The 23,434-nt window shown below is 35.0% G+C and overlaps 1 protein-coding gene across 4 annotated transcripts in view; it reads right to left on the bottom strand.

The window, feature by feature from the left end:
• Window positions 1-23,434, bottom strand: part of CUNHXorf58 (chromosome unknown CXorf58 homolog) — a 57,703-nt gene that overhangs the window by 33,281 nt on the left and 988 nt on the right. For 3 of the 4 annotated variants that reach the window (XM_039362966.1, XM_039362992.1, XM_039362975.1), the window contains exon 2: window positions 2,299-2,398. The exons of the other annotated variant lie outside the window; for it this stretch is intronic. In XM_039362966.1, the coding sequence (XP_039218900.1) occupies window positions 2,299-2,398 (100 nt within the window). The remainder of the gene's footprint in view (window positions 1-2,298; window positions 2,399-23,434) is intronic. 4 annotated transcript variants of the gene reach the window in all.

The raw sequence follows: 23,434 nt of genomic DNA, 5'->3' as shown, positions 1-23,434 counted from the left end.
CTAAATATATTACATATATAAGAAAGACTGAGGCTTTAAAAAAACTTAGGGATATTTTATTTTTTATACTATGTAAAAATTAATTTAGAATATGTACTATAATTTACCATGGGGTCGCGATGGGTCGGACACAACTTCGCAATTAACAACAACAACAACTATAATTTAAATACTTCCTGTTGTAATTGTTGGGAAATGGAATAATTGGTTTCTTACTGCCAATAAATGATTGGTGAAGATAAATCATTACTTTCCCGTTACTAATGGCAGAAACCCTCACAAAATTTGTAGAGGGTTGCTGGAAGGAAAGATAAAACTATGGTAAAGGGAGTCAAGCTATTCTCCAAAGCTCCTAAAGGCAGGACAAGAAGCAATAGAAGGAAACTAATCAAAGAGAGAAGCAACCTAGAACTAAGGAGAAATTTCCTGACAGTTAGAACAATTAACCAGTGGAACAACCTGCCTCCAGAAGCTGTGAATGCTCCAACACTGGAAGTTTTTAAGAAGAGACTGGACAACCATTTGTCTGAAATGGTATAGGCTTTCCTGCCTGAGCAGGGGGTTGCACTAGAAGACCTCCAGTGTCCCTTCCAACTCTATTATTATTGTTGTTGTTGTTGTCAATGTCATTATCATCATCATTATTATATGCAGGGGAATGCAACTGATGTCACTATCAAGCCATAAAGTGTAGCCAATATACTAAATATGTATATATAGGTTGCAGGTCTATATACCTGGGGAGCATATGATATTGCAAAGGTGCAATACTGCACTAAGCTGTATTTTGAATGGTGATAGTTAAAGCTCAGATATGGATCCGTTTTAATTATTAAAATAAATTTATTCTTTCCTTTTGCTTGTTGTCGCTGAATCTGCAATGCAAATGTTATTCTGTATCTGTGAAATCCGTTGAGCTATTAATTTAGCTCAAATATGTTTTCTGTCAGCTTTTTAGGAGGGTTTTTTTTTTTTAAAAAAAATCCCATCCCAGAATGTCATGTTCTTATGTATCTGAAGCTATTGCTTTTACATGTCTTTTAAATGGAGAAATTTGGGGAAAAATCTATTTTATTCTTATATCTTTACAGTAAAAGTGCTAATGTTTTTAAAAAACAAAATTAAAGCTGAATATTCAATAAGAAAATCAAATATTTTATTTCTTACCAAAATAAGATAGATACATAATACATTTACCTCAGTATAGAATTGTGCTAAATATTGGGTTCTGCCATCGTTCTCCTAGAGCAGGGGTGTCAAACTGGCAGCCTGTGGGCCGGATGCATCATGTGCAGGCCATGCCCACCCCAGCTCCGCAAAGGCAAAAAATGTCACAATATGTCATGTGACACAATCGAGTTTGACACCCGTGATCTAGGGAATCAGAATGAATCTTTAGAATTCTAGAGCCAATTTAATCTAAGTTTATCTAGGTTTAATGCTGATTGGAACACTTTGATGACTTTTTGTGTGAAACTAAAAAAATGAAATTATAATAAGAGAGGTTAATTTACATTTATACTTAAAACTGCTATAAAAGTCATTTTTTATTTCTTTTTTGCATTTTTTCTGTTCTTATTTTTTTTTTCTTCCTCCTTGGTTTTTGTTAATTTTATCTTTCATTTTAAATTTATATTTTTACATACAGACACACACACACACACACACACACACACAAAACTTCAAAATTTTAATTTTCCAGACAGCATTCTGTAGTCTGTAACCTAAAGGGAAGATTCAGATCTTCATGTGACTGGGAACCTTCAACAGAATCAGGGAAAATGGTAAAATAGTTGGATGGCACAAAAAATGAATCTGAAAAAAAAAATGGCACCTAGCTGAGAAATAAGAGTGTTGAAGTAAACCTTATTTAGACATCAGGCACCATTTGTCAAAACGAATTTTTATCTGACCTGATGAGTAATTGTGATAGAGTCTGAATATGTTTTTGAGAGTTCTGACTTTAGAATACCAGCTTTGAACACAAGTGCTGGAACAATGCTATTTCATTCAATCCCTCAACACGTGTGGATCTCTGCTTCAGTAACTCACTGAATTTGTCCTTGGATGCTGTTTTTGCTTCATGTTTTATGATTGTTTGGAAACTTTTGCCTGATATCTGACCTAGATTTCAATTTAGTTGTTCAGAATTTTTTACATTACCGGTATGTGAACACAACCAATATGTCTACAGATAGGGGAACTATCTTAAAACAGGGCGTGTGGAAAGAAAAAGAAGTTAAGGGGTAAAACCATAATGATACATTTAGCCAGACATTACTGTGTACATGACCATACCGCTGCACGAATTGTGTGTTTCAGAAGTTTAAATAGTCTTTTTGTCATGTGCATCCACCATCTCTTCTGAATTTTTACAGCTGCTTGCTCTCTTTCAACCCTGATGAAAAAAAGTAAATGTTACCAGCTTTGCGTACTACTGTACAATATTTAAACTTTAAAATATTGGGAAATTATTGAACAGACAACTCAGAAAAGTCAGATATTTCTAGATTGAAATTATTAGTAATAGGTCAGACATTCCTATATTGTTCATTATTCATAAACCTTAAATGAGATACCTTTAAGAGGTGTGTATCCCAACTTCAATAATATTCAGAACAAATCCAGAATGAGGTCAAATGAGGGAGGTGAAATGGAATGCCCCAAGATCTTGGACCAATCTCAGATAGTATGTAAGGTCATGCCTCAGCTAGTCCTCCCAGGAAAGCAGAACTCTTGAGACAGGCATCATCTCAAAAGGATGATTGAGAGACAGTGACAGCAAGAAAGCAAAGCAAAATCTAGTATTTTCCCGTGTGAAACATTACATTAAAGCATCCCTTACAGACCCCACCCCAATGGCCAAAAGTCCAATTTGATTTTATCCAATCCTCAGATGCGAGGTTGTTATGGGAACCAAATTGATAAGCACAGTTTCCAGGCACCATTCTCGGGTTTGGTTTCCTCTCAGCCTCTTGATCTCCTTCCCTCGGTGCGGAGCTAAGACAAATGGCCCAGAGTACATTCTTTCTTCCATTTACACCCCATACCAGGCTCCCCCTCCCAGCAGAATAACAGAGCATCTTCCTCCCCCCTCCCAACATAACGGCAAACCCAAACAGAAAAAAAAGGCATATAATAAATGAGGATCTGACATGGTGCCCCTCCTAAAAAAAAATGGAAGATCCACCTGCAGGAGAAAGAAAATAAGAAAATGGGAAAAGAAAAATAGGTAGCTGCCAGGGTTTATCAGGATAGCGTTCATAGAAGCATTTAAGTAGTCTTGGGGCCCTAACATGCTTTTCATGAACCCATTCATTTTGGGAAACTAGCAAATCTTTCCAGGCTACCAAATATTGGACAGCCCCATGGTGCCTACGTTGAGTCAAAGATTTCTTTAATCACAAAGTGTTGTTCCCTTCCACTATAATGGGCTGTGGTGTAGGAGCTGCTTTTGGCCTTAAAGGTGAGGGTATTTCAAGTTTCAGTAAGCTACAATGAAATATGGGGTGAATCTGTCTTAAAGTCTTGGGGAGTTCCAGTTCCACAGTAACTGGATTTATGATGCGCTTGATTGGAAAGGGACCTATGAATTTGGGTCCTAACTTCTTGGAAGGTTGAAGGGATTGTAGAAACCTAGTGGATAAATAGACTTTATCCCCAATGCAAAAAGGCTTGGGTTCCCTTCTCTTTTTATCTGCTTGAGTTTTATTAGCATTTCCGCCCCATTCCCTCAGAAAAGAAAAGCTGTGAATTAATTACGTGGGGAAAATGGTGAAATCTATAAGATTTATTTGGAATTAATATATATATATATAGCTTGAAAATTTGGGGACTAAAAGTGATTTTAAGACCTTTTTCTTAAAAAAAAAGACTTGAAAAGTTTACAATATAAGTTTTGGATCTAAAAACTGAAAAACAGCATTGATGACATCTAGTGGTGAACTACGGCACTACAACTTATTTATGCTTAAAAGAAACCTGGCTTGAAGCCCAGAACTAGGTAAGATTTTGGCTGGCTTTGGAAGCTTTTACTATTGAGAATTACAGCTGAGAAAAAAGTGACAGGCTTGAGGGCTGCTTATCTGTGTGACAGCAACAATAATATTATTCTAAATTTGGCCTGTCTGAATTTTGAATACTCAGGATGACAAGGTGGAAGCTTACCACAAGGAGATTGAGGGTTGGCGAACTGGTGTAAGAAAAACAACCTAGTTTTAAATACCGGAAAAACCAAAGAGATCATTGTCAATTTCAGAAAAGGCAGGACAGCCACACTTCTCTGTGCATTAATGATTCACCTGTGGAGATGGTTACCAGCATCAAATTCCTGGGTGTGCAGCTAACGAGCAGGCTGGCTTGGTCGCTCAACAGTGAGAAACTGGTGAAGCAGGCACAGTAGCGCCTGCATTTTCTGCGTCACATGAGAAAAGCACATCTTCCTTCCCCTGTCCTGACCACTTTCTACAGGGGGACGATCGAGAGCATCCTGTCATACAGCATCACAGTCTGGTTTGGAAGCATCACTGCTTCAGACAGGGAGGCAGTGCAGAGAGTGGTGAGGATGGCCGAAAAGATCATTGGCAGCTCCCTCCCTCCCATCCAGGACATAGCACAGAAGCGTTGTTTGAGCAGGGTCTGTAAGATCATCTGGGACACTACACATCCTCTTCATGACCTGTTTTCCTTGTTACCTTCTGGGAAGAGGCTTCGTGGTATCTGTAGCAGAACATCCAGGTTCAGCCATAGTTCCATTCCATACAGCATTAGCCTTGTGAATTCTCAAGCTTCCTCCTTCCGTTATATACTCAAGATGGACAGTATTTAATATTATTTGCTATGTATATGTAGGGGTGTGAGTCTATACATATGTTGTACATAGTATGTTTTAGGTGTGTGTCATATATGTGTTTCACTTTGAGAGCGGGCAACTAAATTTCATTTTTGATGTGTGCCATTCTGTCCACAATAAAAAAAAATGACAATAAAGGTTATCTTATCTTATCTTATCTTATCTTATCTTATCTTATCTGACTTTCAGAACTGTATTGTGGATTTATTTTCTTGTAGAACAAACATATGGAATATTTTGGATCATAAATCTTGACTGTTAAACAACCTTAAATGGACCTTCTGTCCCTGGACAGAAAGGATATATTTCTTACTGGACAGAAAAATTTGAATTTTACTTATATATGTTTAGTGGAGGTTTAGGAACAGCTACTTGGTTGGATAAATTTATAAAGGCTACTTATAAAAATAAAATAAAATGGATATTTTATACTCAGCTTTAAATAGTAAAACACCATCTTTAACATCTGTTCCCAGTAGCTTTAGTTTGCCATATCACCCCAAAAATACTGATGAAACATAGAAAGAAATTCTCTCCATGTTGAAATTAATATAAAAAACAATTGGTTTAGCTTGTGATCAGGTTAAAAATAATACAAAGAAGATAAAAGAACAATTTTCTAATTTAACTCTACAAACTCAGAAAACAACTACAGAGAAGGAACCAGCAATCCAGAAAATAGAAGGAAAACTAGAGAATGCTGACACAAATATTGACGATCTAAAGGAAGAAACTAATGACCAGACCCAGATAAATGAAAACTTAGAAGACACAACGATAATACTGGGCACGGAAAAGACATTTTACAAACCAAGTTTTCAGAACATACTGGATGACAAGGAAGGAGAGCTGATGGAATAGAAGATAAAGCCATTAACAGAACTGTGGGGAACTGGAGAAAGAGGGAGGCGATTTAATGAATATCAATGGGCTACTTCTTCCAAAAATACTTTAACCAAATTGTTTTACTTGTTTCAAATGCATACAAAAATAGCAGAAGAATTATTTGATGATCCAAATGCATTGACTTGGAAAGTTAGTTGGCAAAGGGAAATAAGAATATGCCAAGAACTTTGAATAAGGGATAATTTTGGTTGCCAATATATAACTTGTTTCGAAATTATAAATGATTGGGATACTTTGAACATGGATGGGAAACTAAAATTGAAAAAAGCAAAAATAGGATATGGATTAAATAAGTGGAAATTGAATGCAAATGCAATTAACATAGGCTTTGGTTAGAAAATATATTTTAAACTGATATTATTGACATTATTAGAAAAATGTAACAAATGTTGATATGCAATTGTGTATGTATATATATATATATATATATATATATATATATATATATATATATTGAAAATTTTTAAATTTTACAAAACAATACGGTTCCCTTCCCCAAACCCCCCCAACCCTCCCATGCCCTCCCCCAACCTTCCCAGAGCTGAATACAGGCCAAATAAGAAACTTTAAAAAACCACTCTTGCAAGGTAGGCAAAGATTCCTTCTTTCAACATTGCCCTACTAACAACCTTGCCGCTGTGATTAAATTTAACATCAATATAATCTCTTTAGTATCACAATCAGAAACAATACCTAACAAAAATTTAGATGTAATACGTGTTTCCTGCAAGCAAATAATATCATTATTATGTTGCTTTAAATAATGATAAATTTTCTTTCTCTTTTGAGGGGAATTGAGGCCATTAGCATTCCATGTCAGAAACTTTACCATCTCCCTTAACCAGAAGCCTGGAGAAGACTGCTTGAAGATCTGACATTGAGGAATGTGCTGCAGAGCTCTTGGGTCTTGCTCCTCCCACAGGCACCGAAGCAACTTCTTGAAGAACTTCTTTAACTTCTTTCTTCTGTTGTTCCTTTTCCTTACGTCTATGTGCTGCGCGAGTCATTCTTTGCTCTTTAATCTCTGCTTGTTGCAGCTACTCCACCTGTGATTTTCCAGCATCCATCAATACTACTTCTTCAGACTGCTGTTCCACCTCTTTACCATCCAAGACTTTCTGCATCGTAGGTGGTAGTGAGCCTGCTCCCAGGACCGACTTGTAAAACTCCTTTGCTTTAGAAACTGTATTGAGTCTATAACGCGTCCCCGCATGGCTCACAACAATACCCATTGGAATCTCCCATCTGAATGGCATCAATCTTTTTTTAAGTTCATTAGCTAAGAAAGCAAACTCTTTTCTCCGTCTTAAAATTTTGGATGGGATCTCCTTTAGAATAATGACATCTTGAGCAGCAATCTGAAATCTCTTGTTATAAAAAGCTTGTATAATTTCATTACGCAGAGATCTCTTCCCAAAATAAATCACCACATCTCTTGGTAAATTTCTTTGCTTTGCAACCTAGGAGTTAACTCTAAATATCTTTTCAACTTCTCTGAGTATTTCCTCTTTCTCTCTATTCAAAATAGCAGCAAAGTCATTTACCACAATCTCTCTCAAGTCTTGCTGCATGTCTTCTTTCAGGCCTCTGATTCTTAAAGCATACTCCATCTCTCTGTACTGAGACATAACAATGTCATCTTGTGAAATTTCCATCTTTTTTTCCATGCCTTCAAATTTGTCTTCCAGAATATCCACCTTATCTGCCACCTCTTCCACTCTAGAATCCAACTTCTCAACCACAGAAGCAAGTCCTGTTAAGGCCATAACTATATCTTGCCTCAAGATAGTATTATTCTGCTCTAAAAGCTCCTTCATTTCCCCTCTGATTTGAGTATTATTCTGCTCTAAAAGCTCCTTCATTTCCCCTCTAATTTGAGCTACAGCATTTCCCATTATATCTTTCATATCTTGTACCGTTATTGCTGGCAAAGGAGGAGAGGGTGGTGGTGTAGCTTTAGGTTGTTGTGCCGGTAAGATCGCAGGAGAAGAAACCACCTTAGGTACTGTAGAGGTTGCTTGCCTCTTTGAAGCCATTTTCAAAAAGAAAAAATCTTATTTCTTCTTTCCTCCTTCTTTGAAAAAAAATAAAATAAACAATCCCTTGAAAGGGAAAAAAAAATAACAAAGGAGAGTTTAACAAAAACAAAAAAAAAAGAAAAATCTTCCCAAAACACAAATCCACCTTAAGAAAAAGTTTAAAGAGAAAAAAAACCATCTAATCCATAACGTTCCGTTTTACTCACTTTTTTCCAAGAAAAAAAAAACTTTCCAGTCACCATTTTACTTTCACTCTCCACGCAAGAAAAAACGAAGAAAAAAGGGAAAAGGAAAAAGAAATAAAGGTCAATCTTTCAAACTAAAGTCCAAATAAAATCCAATAAGAAAAATCCTTTATCCAACTCTGTCCGCTTTTTTTAAAAATAACTCACCCGGTCCCTTTAAGCGCGAAGGTGGTAGCGGCGTTTTGCTTTGTTCCCAAAGGAACAAAGACAGCTGGGAGGCGGAGGCAACCCGAACTCCGAGGGAGCTCTCTTTTCACCCCCCAAGAAAAAATTCCTGGGGGGTTCAAGAGGCTCTATCTCTATTCAGGTGATACTCCCCTCCCCCCCTTCGCCCGGGAGGGAGGTTTTGAGCCGCGGAACAGCTGGTGCCTGCTGTTCTCCGCGGTTCTCACGCTTTCCCAGGAGGACAGCTACAAAGTAGCCGCAATTGTATATTTATTAACAATAACAATAACAATTGTATTTGCCTAGTGCGGAAAAATGGTTATTATCAGAAGAAGAGAGGATGTACTGGAGGGTATAATATTGGACTTACTTTGAAGAAGCTTATATGTAGCACAGAATTACTGATGGACTCAGTCATTGCGTTGCCTATTAGGCACTTGTTTGTAAAAATAGAAAATTAATAAAACATTTATATATAAAAAAGAAATCTCTCTCCAGGATGTCGAAGGGCTCGCTACAGGCTGCAAAAGACCAGGCATTTTCCCTTGCCTTCATTTCGCTGCAGCACAAATAGGGCAGCTGGCCACATAACTTTCTTTTTTTTAAAAAAAAAAACAAATTTTATTGTTTTTTTAACTTCTTAAAGCAACATATTCAGGACATACCGTGGTGCTGGGGTAATCAAACATCTTAAAACAAGACATATATACATAATATAATCAAATATTTCCTCTCTTTTTCCCTCAAATAGCATAGTATATTTAGAATATCCAATTCTAGTTTAAATTTATTCAGCCTGAACCTGTTTTTAAGCTTCATCAATTTCTACCATAATCAAATTAACTTTAAATAAAAACATTTTCAATTCAAATATCCCTTCCACATATGTTCTACTTTCTTAATTTTATCAAAATCTAATTTGTTTCTTCTTCCATTAATCTTCCTTATTTAGAGTAAAATATTAATCTATCCTAGACCTATCAAATCTATCAATTAATCTATCTCTTCAAGCTAAAAAAAATAATATCATACTTTAAATCATGTCATTCCATTAAACAAAATTCAAGTCTCCAGTTAATTATCATGACTAATAACATCCATATCATCAGAAAATCATATCATCTTATTAAATTTCAATTAACTATTAGTTCACTTAAAATCTGAAACATCTCTTCAATTTTCATCATTCCATTACATCATAATTTTCATAGAAATAAATCTAACATTCTAAAAGGAACATTCCTAGCATTCTAAATTGTCTTTAATCCCTTATATAGAAAGCTATCTTGTTTTTAAACAAAAATATTAATCTATTCTAGACACATCTAAATGTATGTATTTATCAAACTGTCTCTAGATATCTAATCCTTCACTTAATCAATCTCTTTAAGTTAACAAATTAATATCAAACCTTAAATCATTTCAATATTTAATTAACATTCAATTAATTACTGATTCACTCCAACTCTAAGACATCTTTTTACTTCAAATTCAAAATCTCAGTCCTTAGATCAGTCCATAGTTCTAGGTTGCCTTTAATCCAATTTAAGAAATTTTAAATTTCATTTTTCAATCTTATTCTAGCTTTCCTCATTTGCCAGATAGGTTTCCATAACAGGGCTTCCCTTCCAGATAATGTCTCTTTTTATTGCTTGTAGTGTCACTTGATTCGATACAGACCATCTTGATCTCTGATTTAATCCTCTGTTTCTCTTGTCCATAAAGCCTCGTTGCTTCAGAAGTCCGAAGTTCGGTTTTTGCTTTTCCTGGTCTTGCTTGTAAGGCAAAATAAGATTTTCCTTATCCTCAGTTAAAACCTCTTCTTGTATAATCTGTTTTGTAGAGTAGTGAAGTGTAATCTGGGAGTCAGTTTTAAGTTTTAAAGTAGAGATTCTGCCTCTTAGTTCTGTAGCAGCCTCTTTTATTGTAGTACATATTTCTTCTTTAGCCTCATAGATCTTTTCCAGTATAAGTTTACAGTTTAAATGTGATTGAGGCTTCTCCATTTTAGCAATAGTTGAAGAAGAATCCTTTTCCTTTTTAGTGAAGGTTACAGTTGAACAGTTGAACATTATCCACCCCCACAGATCACACACCTAGCTCAAATTATCTTTTGTCTTGAAAAACAGTTTGAAGGCGAAAGCTCTCTCATCTCCAAATTAACTTTTGACCAGTAGATGTCCTCAGTGAACTACAAAGACTTCTTCAAATGCCATTTTTTCCCTTTTTTCTATCTTTAAAGGGAGAATAGAAAAAGAAATAATCTGCCGATATAATACCGCTCCAAAAAGCACAAAAAAACATTTTTTTCTACAGCACAATGTAAGTAGGAATAGAATATAGTCTTTAAATGAATATTTATTTATTTTTTCTGTCCTTTTTGTAAAACGCGTTTGTTCCCACGATTACTAAAGCCGCTTTCTCCAGACGGGGAAATAATAGCACAAACAGCTTCTACAGGCAAAAACAGCAGGGGTATGGGGAGGAACAAAAGGGGTCTCACCCAGATCATCTGTGTTGGGTCTTTAATGCTTAGATGACAATGTGACTTTCGGCTGGTGCAGCAGGGTGATCGGCAGGCTGATCTTTGCTCCGTCGGCCCTAAGGAGAAGCTGGAGACTCGGGGGAAGCTGTCGTCCTCCCCTATCTACCAGCCGGCCTCCTCCTCGGTGGTCACTTCTCCAGGGTGACTTTCAACCCCCTAGGGGGTCTACCGGCAAAGGAAACTCCGGACGGCCTGGAGAGAAGTTTTCAGGCGCGACCGGCATCACCGCATTCCGGAACCGGAAGTCTCGCCACATAACTTTCAATGTCTTTTTTCAACGATGGCCACCAGAATTGCCTTTTTATCAGTGTAAGGTCTTCACAAATCCGAAGTGCCCCGTGAGTTTTAAAACATGGGAAACTTGCATAGTTTTTAATCTTTGCGTGGCAGAGACATAAGAGTTTTCCTTTCACCCATGCTAGGCCATCCTGCATAAAGCAGAGATTTTTATGCTTTGAAAACCACTCTTCTTTCTCTAAAGCTTGTTTGAACACAGTTGAGGCAGCAATGTCCAGTGATATGGGGTTTCTCTTCTGTGATCTCGTGACCACTGGGACCGCTAGTTGCTGTGCTGGCAATAAAGGCTTCACTACATCAGCTTGGGAGCTGTTATACTATGGCATCCTGGACAGGGTGTCAGCTAAGAAATTGTTCCCCCCTCCCCTGGCAAGTAGTGTAGAGTGAACTGAATTGGTGGAAGTGTTGGGCCCACCATGCTTGTTTAGGTGACAGCTTTCTGGGCATTCTGAGAGCTTCTAGGTTTTTATGGTTAGTCCATACTTGGAAGGGGATTTTGCTTTCTTCCAAACAGCGCCTCCAGGTAAGGAGGGCCCAGAACACTGCATAAGCTTCCTTCTCCCAAATCCTCACTGTTGTCAATACATGCAAAGTTAGGTATACACTTCATTTATCAAATTTTTCTGGTACTATACCTAATAAGGAAAGTTCAGGTTTAAAATCTGTATGTTTCTCTAACATTTTTTCTAACCAAGTGTGTATTTTAATCCAAAATTTTCTTGTTTTACCGCAAGTCCACCACGGATGGTAATATGTGCCTGTTTATTTTGTTACATTTCCAACATTTACTAGATATGTTTATGAACATTTTTGCTAATCTAACCGGTGGTAAGTGTCATCTATAAAACATTTTATATAAGTTCTTTTTATAAGAAGTTGCCATTGTTAATTTATAATTACTTTCCCACAGATTTTGCCATTTCTCTAATTCTATATTATATCCAAAGTTTTTTACCCATTGCCATTGTTTCTTTCACATGTTCATCTTCCATTTTCAAATTTAATAAAAATATATATAATTTCTTGATCAGTTTTTCATCAGAGGTCAGCAATATTTGATTAAACATTGTCTGCTCTTTATAAAAACCATACATTTTAAGATCTCTATCATATCTAAATTGCAATTGCATTTGAAGCCATCACGGTACTTCAATGCCCTGGTGTTCAAGCTCTTGTTTAGATTTTAAATTCCTTTCAATATCCAAAATGTCCTTATATGTCCAGATTTTCTCAAATTTCAATAAATTAGGGTGAACGAACGCTTCCATCGTTGAGAGCCATCCTGGGATTTTCCGGTATATTTTGGCTTTTATCTTTTCCCACACAAGTAGTAGTGAGTTTCTAACATAGTGATTTTGAAAGTATCTGTGAACTTTATTCTTCATACCATAAGAATGCATGCCATCCAAGTTGCAAATCATGTCCTTCTAAGTATAACAGTATTTTATTTCTAAGGCTTATCCATTGTTTTAGCCATGTTAAGACACATGCTTGATAATATAAAACCCAGTCTGGTAATCCAAATTCTCTATTTTTTTTAGATTCTTGTAACATTTTCAGTTTAATTCTAGTTTTTCTTCCTTGCTAAATAAATTTCAAGATCACTGTATTCAAATCATCAAAAAAAATTCTTCTCTATTTTTATAGGCACTGTTTGGAACAAGAAAAGAAGTTTTGGTAAAATATTCATCTTCACTGTAGCTATTCTTCCTAACACTGATAGTTGTAAATGTTTCCATTTTCCAAATCTAGTTTTATTTGATTAAGTAGTTATTTTCTTTTATTGTTGCAATCTTGCTGTTAAATATATTCCCAAATATTTAACTTTTCTAACTATTTGGAAGTCCATTTTTTCTGACAATTGTCTTTTTTGATTAGATGTGAGGTTTTTAACTATAACTTTATTTTTTCTCTATTTATCTTCAATCCTGCTACTTCTTCAAATTCCTCTATCTTTTTCAATAATTTCGAGATTGTCTCCAGCAGTTCTTCTAGGATAAATACCAAATCGTCTGCAAATGCTTGTAATTTATAGCTTTCATTTTTTATCTTGATTTCTTTGATTTCTGAATTTTGTCTGATGTTTCTATTCAAAACTTCCAAAGTCAATATAAATAACAATGGGGATAAAGGGCATCTTTGTCTTGTGCCTTTCTTTATATTAATATTCTCTGTACATTCTTCATTTACTATTGCTTTTGCTGTTTGTTTCTGATATATTAATTACATTAATAAACTTTTTTCCAAACTCCAATTTAGTTGTATTATAAATTGCCAGCTTACATTATTAAAAGGTTTTTGAGCATCTAGAAAAATTAGTGCCATTTGTTTTCCTGGGTGCATTTCATAATATTCCAATGTATCCAAAATGATCCCTAGGTTATGTTTTGTCTTTTTGGTAGAAATCCATTTTGATCTGGATGGATAAATTCTTTTCAGTCCCTGTTATTACTGAAACAAAAATTTTGTAATCCACATTCAGTAATGATATTGGTCTATAGTTTTTTATCTGTGTCAAGTCAGAGTCCTCTTTTGGCATTAAAGTGATGTTTGCTTATATCCATGTATTTGGTATTTTAGCTTTTAATAGTACTTCATTACAGACTTCCTTCATTGGAAAGCTTAATGTGTCTTGCAAGCATTTATAGAACTCTGCGGGTAGCCCATCTGGACCTGGAGTTTTATGATTTTTTTTTGTCCTTTTATAACTTCCATCAGTTCCATCATTGTAATTTTTTCGTTTAACAAGTTTTTAGAGGTTTCTGGAATTTTTGGTAGGTTGGCTTTTTCCATGTATTATACTGTTTTTTTCAAATAAATTTTTTCTATCTCATATAATTTTTCATAAAATTTTTTAACTATTTTTTATTGCATCATTTTGAAATCCCTTCTCATCTTGCAGTTTATTTATCAGTTTTTCCTCTCTTTCTTTTTTTAGTTTAAAAACCAGTCATCTTCCTGGTTTATTTGCATTTTCAAAAAAAGTTTTGTTTTGCCCTTTTGATTTGTTGAGCCAGTTCTTCTGACCCTATTAGGTTTAATTTGTGTTTTATCTCTATTTGTCTTTTCAGAGTTTTCTTTTGGGGATCTCTTTTTTTTTTTTTTTATTGAAATTTTTCAAAAGTTTTACAAATAAAAATCCACCCCCCCCTCCCCAACCACCCCACCCCCCCCCCGACTTCCCAGAACTGAATATAGGATTATTTAACAAATATTTTAAAAATAACATTTGCAATTTATAAAATAATTAATAATAATAATAAAAATCACAGTAATAATATATATAATAATAATATACATAACATAAACTTTAAAATGAATAATATATACTAAAAAAGAAAAAAAAAAATAAAAAAGAAGAGAGAGAGAGAAAGAAGAAAGAAGAAAGTAGACGAAGAATAAAGCATATATATATATAAAAAAAAAAAATATATGAATAATAATACGTAAAAAATGTATATATATAAAAAAGAAAAAGAAGAAAGAAAGAAAGAAAAAACAATCATTACAAATTATAAAAAGGCTAAATAATATTTTTCCATATCCAAATTATGTTGTATAAAATTTATCCATTTTTCCCATACCGCAAAAAATTTTTCTTGAGATTGCTCCTTTAAGAAAGCCGAAATCTTTGCCATTTCTGCCAAATACGAAACTTTATGAAACCATTCTTGTAAAGTAGGCAAAGATTCCTTCTTCCAATATTGTCCTATTAACAACCTAGCGGCTGTAATCAAATTTAACATCAATATAACCTCCTTAGCATCACAGTCAATAACAATACCTAGTAAAAATAATTGCGGAGTAAATTTTACCCTCCTTTTAAAAATTCTTTGAATATTCCACCATATCTTAATCCAAAAAGCTTTTATATGCTTACACGTCCACCAAATATGGTAATAGGTAGCATCCAAATATCCACATCTCCAGCATTTCGGCTGTAGATTAGGGTACATAATGGACATTTTCTTTGGGTCAAGGTGCCATCTATAAAACATCTTATAAAAATTCTCTCTTAAATTTTGCGCTTGTGTGAATTTAACATTTCTTATCCAAATAAGTTCCCAAGTATCCATTGAAATCGTTTCACCAATATTCTGTGCCCATTTAATCATACAATCTTTAACTAGTTCAAGTTCTGAATCTAATTCCACTAAAACCCCATAAACTCTCTTAATATGGGTTGGCCTTTGATCTCTTACTTGTTTTAAAAAAATTTCATCTTCTCTAAGCCAGCCCATTTTACAATCCATCTTCCATCTATCCACTATTTGTCTATATTGGAACCATGAATAAGTTAAGTTTTCATGTGTTAACTCTTCCAAAGATTTTAACTGCCAGTCTTGGCCATCCCATCTTAATAACTGTACGTAAGAGACCTTGTCCATATTTACCCCTTTCCTTATACCTTCTATGGCATGCCGAGGTATAGCCCATAATGGTATTTTGAAGTCACTTTTATAATACTTTCTCCACACTCTTAGCAAAGAGTTTCTTATAATATGAGACTTAAAAACCCAATCCACTTTTTTATTAAATATTAAATAGGCATGCCATCCAAAAAATAGGTCCCAGCCTTCCAAATGAAGTATTTCTGTATTTGTTAAATTCACCCAGTCGCTAATCAATGTCAATACTACAGCATCATAATACAATTTCATATTTGGTACCTTGAGTCCACCTCTCTCACGAAAATCTTGCATTATTTTAAGTTTCACCCTTGGTTTTTTCCCTGCCCAAACAAATTTATTAATACCTTTTTGCCATTCATCTAAATTACGTTCGTTCTTTAAGATAGGTAACATTTGAAACAAAAAAATAAACTTTGGCAGGACATTCATTTTAATAACTGCAATTCTGCCCATAAGGGATAACTGTAAATTATTCCAGTTTTTTAAATCCTTCTGTACCTCCATCCACAGCTTTTCATAATTATTTTTATACAATTTTACATTAGAAGCAGATAATGTAACCCCCAAATATTTTACCTTATCAACAATTTCAAAGTCTGTTAAGTTAACTAGAGCCTGTTTATCACCATTAGTCATGTTTTTAGCTAATATTTTGGTCTTATTATTATTAATTTTAAAGCCAGAAACACGTCCATATTGTTGAATCAATTGTAATAATTTCACCACCGAAGAAACAGGTTGAGACAAAGTAACAACCAAGTCATCTGCAAAGGCTCTTAATTTATATTCTTTTTTATTAATTTCTATTCCTTTTATTTCTTGAGACTCCCGAATTTTAATCAACAAAATTTCCAGTGTTAAAACAAACAATAACGGAGACAACGGGCATCCCTGTCTTGTTCCTTTTTCTATTACAAAAGCCTCTGACAAACCCCCATTTACAATAATTTGAGCAGTCTGTTTTTGATATATATTGGATAATACTTGTAATATATTTTGTCCAAAATTCATCTCCTTGATTAAACACAGCATAAACTGCCAATTCACTTGATCAAAGGCTTTTTCAGCATCCAAAAATATCAGGCCTGCAGAGACTTGGTTATTCTTTTCTAAATACTCTAATAAATTAATAATTTGTCTAACGTTATTCTTCATATACCTTCCAGTTATAAAACCCGATTGATCCCTATGTATAAACTGCTGCAAGATCCCCATAAGCCTGTTAGCTAAAATTTTTGCAAAAATTTTATAATCCACATTTAAAAGAGATATAGGCCTATAATTTTTAGGCAAAGTAAGATCTTGACTATCTTTTGGAATCAATGATATAAATGCATTACGCCAGGATGGAGGGATCTCTAACCCCTGTAATAAATTATTAAACAGTTCACACAACGGTTGAGTCATCTCTTCTACTAAAGCTTTATAATAAATAGATGTCAACCCATCCGTACCCGGCGCTTTGCCCAATTTCAATTGTTTAATAGCTGTAACAATTTCTTCCTTAGTAATTAAACCATTAATCTTTTTTTCCTGATCTTCTGTTAATTTAGGAAAGTTAACTTTGCCTAAATAATTATTTATATCTGTAATTTGAATATTAGTACCCTTATATAATTTTTGATAGTATTCTAAAAAAGATTTCTTAATCAATTCTTTCTGATAAACCAATTTACCATTATAATTTATTTTATCTATATTCCTCTGTTTCTGTTTTTTTCTTAACTGATAAGCCAACCATCTCCCTGGTTTATTAGCATTACAAAATGTATTTTGTTTCATAAATAGCAAATTAGTTGCAGCTTGATCAGCCATCAGCATATTAAATTGTGTTTTTAACAATTTTAAAGCTCCTTTAACCTTTTCATCTAAGGGATTTGAAATTAAAAGTTTCTCTTTTAATTTAATCTCCTCTTCCAAGTCTTTCCGTTTCTGAGTCTGTTTCTGTCTATGCAAATTATTCATTTTTATCAAAATACCACGCATAAAAGCTTTACTTGCATCCCAGACCATTGACATTGATGTTCCCTTGTTCATATTTAAAGTAAAATATTCCTTTAAACATTCCTTTAATTTATGAACATTTTTTTCTTGTTTAAATAAATTCTCATTCACCCTCCAGGATCTCCTATCTTCCTTCTCTACAAACAGTTCCATCCAAACTGGACTATGATCGGACAATGTCCTAGGAAAAATTTTTACATTCTTCACCCTGTTGTATAAATCTGTTGTGATCAAAAAGAAATCAATTCTTGAGAAAGATTGGTGTCTATCTGAGAAAAACGTAAAATCCTTTTCTTCTTGATTACGTTCACGCCAATAGTCTCTCAATTCCCAATCTTCTTTCATATCAAAAAAGGCTTTAGGTAATTTAGCCTGTTTAAAAAAGGTAGAAGAGCCTTTTTTGTCCATTTGTATATCTAAGACACCATTCCAGTCTCCCATTAAAATCACAGATCTATAGTCCAACAAAGTTATTTTCTGATGTAGTAACCTATAAAATTGCTCCTGTTGCTGGTTTGGTGCATACAACCCCACAATAAGAATTTTCTTGCCATATAAACCAAGTTCAAGCATAACATATCTTCCGTAAGGATCTGATTCTAACAAGGTAGCGGATAGATTCTGTTTAACATAGATTACCACACCCCCTTTCTTCCCAGGGGCGGGAGATACAAAATGAGATCCCAAGCGAGGATTATTTAAATATTTTTGATCTTTAGCTGTAATATGAGTTTCTTGCAAGCAAATAATATCATTGTTATGTTGTTTCAAATAGTGGTAAATTTTTTTTCTCTTTTGAGGAATGTTTAATCCATTAACATTCCAAGACAGGAGCTTTGCCATCTCCCTTGGCCTTCAGCCTGGAGAAGATCCGCTCAAATTCTGCTGCTGATGAATATGTAGCAGAGCTTTTGGGTCTTGCTCCTCCCACCGGCACTGAAGCAATTTGCTGAGTAGATTCTTCAATTTCTTTTTCTTTTTCTTTTTTCTGTTGTTCTTTTTCTTTACGTTTATGTGCTGCACGGGTCATTCTCTGTTCTTTAACCTCTGGTTGAGACATCCATACCACCTGTCCAGCAGTCATCATCCCTGTACCTTCAGATTTCTGTTCCATCTCTTTGTCACTCAAGACTTTATGCATCATGGGCAAAGGAGAGCCTGCTCCCAGGACCGTTTTATAAAATTCCTTAGCTTTAGCAACTGTATTAAGTCTATAACGTGTCCCCGCATGGCTCAAAACAATGCCCATCGGAATCTCCCATCTAAATGGCATTTGTCTTGCTTTAAGTTCATTTACTAAAAAAGCAAAATCTTTTCTGCTTCTTAAAATTTTAGGTGGAATTTCCTTTAAAATAATAATATCTTGGGCAGCAATCTGAAATCTTTTATTATAAAAAGTTTGTAGAATCTGATTTCGCAAAGACTTCTTAGCAAAATATATCACCACATCTCTAGGCAAATTCCTCTGTTTTGCAATCCAAGAATTAACTCTATAAATTCTTTCCACATCCCCACGTAACTCTTCTTTATCAATATTCAAAATAACAGCCAAGTCATTAATCACCATTTCCATCAAATCTTGAGTTTTATCTTCTTTCAGACCCCTTATTCTCAAAGCATATTCCATCTGTCTATACTGGAACATAAGAATATCATCTTGTGAAGTCTCCACTTTTTTCTCCATATCTTGAAATTTATAATCCAAAAGTTCAACTGTTTCTTCAATTTCCTCTACTCTGGAGTCCAGCTTCACAACCACTGAGGCCATTCCAGATAGAGCTAGAAGTATATCATCCCTCAAAATAGCATTATTCTGTTCTAAAAGCTCCTTCATCTCTTTCTTCATTTCCTCCTTAGTTTCAGATTTATTCTGATCCAAAAGTTGTTTCATTTCCTCCCTAAACTGTGAGACAGCACTTACCATTATTTCTTTAATGTCTTGTGCTGATGTGCCAGATGGGGGAGGTGAAGGTGGAGTAGATTTAGGTTGCTGCACTGAGGGTATTATTTTAAGTTGTTGTTGCACAGTAGAAGTAGCAGGAGAAGAAGTTACTTTAGAAGCTGCAGTAGCTGGTTGTCGTTTTGAAGCCATTTTAATTTATCTTCCTTTCTTCTTAAAAATACCGATAAAAATAAGTAATCCAAAAAAAAATTAAAAATAAGATAAAATAGAATAAAATAAGATCAATCTAAAAGTCCCCAAGAATAAAAAAGTAAAAAAAGTAAAAAAAAAAGCAGTATTAAACAACAATTCAGCCGATCCGTCTTTTAAAGGAAAAAAAACTTTCAAAACGCCATTTTACTTTCACTCTCACTTTTCCGCCCGAAAAAAAGAGAAAGCTCAAAAAAATAAAAAAAAATCAGCAGATACTAAATAAACTAAATAAACTAAAAAAAATAAAATAAAGCTAAACTATAAATAAAATCCTTTAAACAGTTCTGTCCGGTTTAAGATTACTCACGGTTTCTTTAAGTACGGAGATGGTAGCGGCGTCTCGCTTTGTTTCCGAAGAAACAAAGACAGCTGAGAGGCGGAGAAGGCAATGAACTCCGAGGGAACCCTCTTTCTACCCCCCTAAAAATAAAAATCCAGGGAGAGTTAAGAGGTTCTACCTCTATTCATGCGATCTCTACCCCTTCCCTTCGCCCGGGAAGGGGATTGCGAGCCGCGGGCCAGCTGGTAAACGTTGTGCTCCGCGGATCTGACACCTTCTCAGGAGGACAGCTACAAAGTAGCCGCCATCTCCACCGCTTTAACCACCGGAAGTCTTTTGGGGATCTCTTTGTAGTTCTAACTCCAATTTCTTAAACTCTTCCCTTAGCATTATATATTGTTTTTTCTCTTTGTTCTTTTTCACCATAGAGCTTATAATTAATCTTCTAAAGCAGTGGTTCCCAACCTTTTCTATAGCCCGCACCCCTAGAATGCTTCTGATATATTCTCACACCCCTTACAAAGGTTAGAAATAACGGCAACAAATTATGCATATACACTATAATTTTGAAAACCCAAGTTTTCACACCCCCTGGAATATCATCTCACACCCCTGGTTGGGAACCCCTGCTCTAAAGTATGCTTTGGCCGTGTCCCATATGTTCTGGAGTGAGGTTTCTTCTTTTTTATTTTCTTTAAAGAAAAAATTCATTTCCTTTTCTGCTATTTCTATAAATTCTTTATCTTTTAATGGTGATTGATTCAGTGTCCACCATGATTTCTTCTTTGCTCCTCTCCAGGTCATTTTTATCAGATTATGGTCAGCCCAAATATTGGGTTCTATCTCAACGTCTTGTATATTGGTTCTTAGTTCAGGGGACATGAATATCTTATCAATTCTGGACCATGATTTATGTCTGTTCGAGTAAAATGTATATTGAATCTTTTTAAAGTTCATTTCTCTCCAAACTTCCGGTACACGTATTTCTTCTGTCATTTGAAAAAAAGCTTTGGGAAGTCTCTTTCTTCCTTTCCCCTCCTATTTTGCTACTTTTGTAATCTAATTTTCATCCACGATTGCATTGAAATCTCCTACTAGACAAATATTTTGATATTCCATTTCCAATATTTTCCTGTGTAGTTTTTGATAAAATTCTTGTTTATTGTTTGGTGCATATATTACTATCATCAATATCTTTTTTTGATTTATCATTGTTTCCACCATTAAGATTCTTCCTTCTTCATAGTCATATTGGGGAACGTAGTTGCTTACATAGCTTTTATGGGTGGGACATTTAACTTTGTACTGGGAAATTGTTGCTTGTATCCAGACTTGGTTTATTGTCATGGTTCCGACAGACAGAGACGAATAAAGCAGATCTCTGAGGCTTGCAAATTCCTCAAAGAACATGTTTATTAGTTACAAAGTATCAGCATGGTCAAGAGTGAAACCAAGTCTGGATACACAAGCAACAATTTCCCAATATAAAGTTAAATGTCCCACCCATAAAAACTATGTAAGCAATTACGTTCTCCAATATGATTATTTGGCGGGCTTTTTATGCAACGCCAGTCCCTAGTCTCAGGAGCAGCCGATGGGGACAAAAGATTATTTTGACTAGTGAAGCACCTGGGCAACCCCCCTCCCTCCGTTCTATGTGGCAACCTAGAATGAGAAGGAAAATGGCTGCAGCCATGCTCATTTGTAGAGCTGATACTCTCTTCCTTTAAAAGTAGAGTCCAACCTGTATCTTCTGGAATTCCAATTGATTAGGATCCCCTCCGGGACCAGCCATCTAAAAGTTACTCCTTTTTCATTTAGTTTTGTGGTCACTATCCCGATTTCTGATTATTTTTACCATATTAAGCATGGTATTTCATTTTTATCATCATCATCATCATCATCACCACCATCATCATCATCATCAAAATAGTATTATTTGGAATTTTAGACTTCATTATTAGCATTTTAAAAAGTGATGTTAGCATTTTAACCTGGCGGTCTGGGCCTCTTTTCTAACTTCAGGAAAATATATTTTTGTTTGTTAGCCAAAGCCATTTCTACTGATATGGGAGAACTTGTCTTTCTAGCACTTTAAGCAATAAAGAGTATATTAAGACTCATTGCACAGTCAGACTGGATTTGGAATTTATATCCACCTATCGAGTCCTTGCCAAGGACATGCAATAGGATGGTGTTAATATTATTATTATGCTTGGTCACACAATCAGCCGGATGTTTAGACTGGATTTGTCATTTTTATCAACTTACTTAGCCTTTCCCAAGAACTTAGGATAGGCAGATATTAATGTTTCACTGTGTTGAAGATATTATGGCAGGATATATGGTCCGAGTAAAGCTGCATTTTGCAATTGACTGAAGATAATTTTGTCAATGCCGATGGTGTTAGAGTGGTGCACCAATTGTTTTGGAATTGCATTCAAGGCACCTAATAGTATTATATGGTTAATCACACAGTCAGCCAGATGTTCAGACTAATTTGGCATTTTTATCCACCTATCCAGTCCTTCCCAAGGGACAAGGAGATGTTGACGTTTGATGGTATTGTCGCAAGATGTAAGCTACCCTGAGTAAAGCTGTCTTTTGCAATTGACTGATGGTAAATTTATTAATGCCAATGGTGTTCAAGTGGTGCTCCAGATGTTTTGAGATTGTAACCAAGGCTCCTATTACTATTGGTACTACCTTTGCTTTCTTTTCAAATATCATTTTCTTGTTGGGTTTAGTCTGTAATAACAGATTATTATTTCTTTGTTTTCTATCTGTGTATATGTGCAATGGGCAAATACCTTTTTTTTCCAGCATTTCTACAGCTGCTAGCCCTGGTTGTTCAGCCAACAGTCCTGAGTCATATAGCCCATTTTTCACCAGATGTTCAAGAACTTCAACACCTAGTGTGGTCTTTATTGACTGGGCAATGATTGAGCCAATATGGGTTTCCATAATTTACATCTCACCATAATTTTTATGAGAGACATTCTTTGTCTGACTCCTTTGAGATCTGTCCAGTATTGTTGAACCCCTGAATGGAGACCGAATGGAGCAGAACAGTATTCTGAAAGTCCTTGAATACACTTAACAGAACAACAGAGTTGGAAGGGACCTTGGTGTTCCAACTCCCTGCTCAGGCAGAATACAATTTCAGAGAAATGGTTATCCACTCTCTTCTTAAAAACCCGCAATGTTGGAACACCCACAACTTCCGGAGCCAAGTCATTTCACTGATTAATTATTCTGTCAGGAAATTTCTCCTTAGTTCTAAGTTGCTTCTTTTCTTGATTAGTTTCCATCCACTGCTTATCCTGCTTTCAGGTGCTTTAGAGAATAAGTTGACTCCCTCTTCTTTGTGGCAGTCCCTTGCAAGTTTTAAGAATGTTACAAACTCAGATGGGAAAAAATAATGTAACCAATAAATGTGCCATTTGTGGAATGTTATGTAGAATCAGTCTTTTCTACTGTTTAAATTTTTCACTAAGATGTTTAAAGGCCTGGAGACTAAAACATATGAAGTAC

This window comes from Crotalus tigris, unplaced genomic scaffold (genome assembly GCF_016545835.1).
Source record: "Crotalus tigris isolate CLP2741 ecotype Arizona unplaced genomic scaffold, ASM1654583v1 scf7180000017589.2436309, whole genome shotgun sequence".
In the NCBI taxonomy this organism is placed as follows: Eukaryota; Metazoa; Chordata; class Lepidosauria; order Squamata; family Viperidae; genus Crotalus; species Crotalus tigris.
The sequence above is the reverse complement of the archived record's forward strand: the minus strand, read 5'-3'. Positions and strand labels throughout refer to the sequence as shown.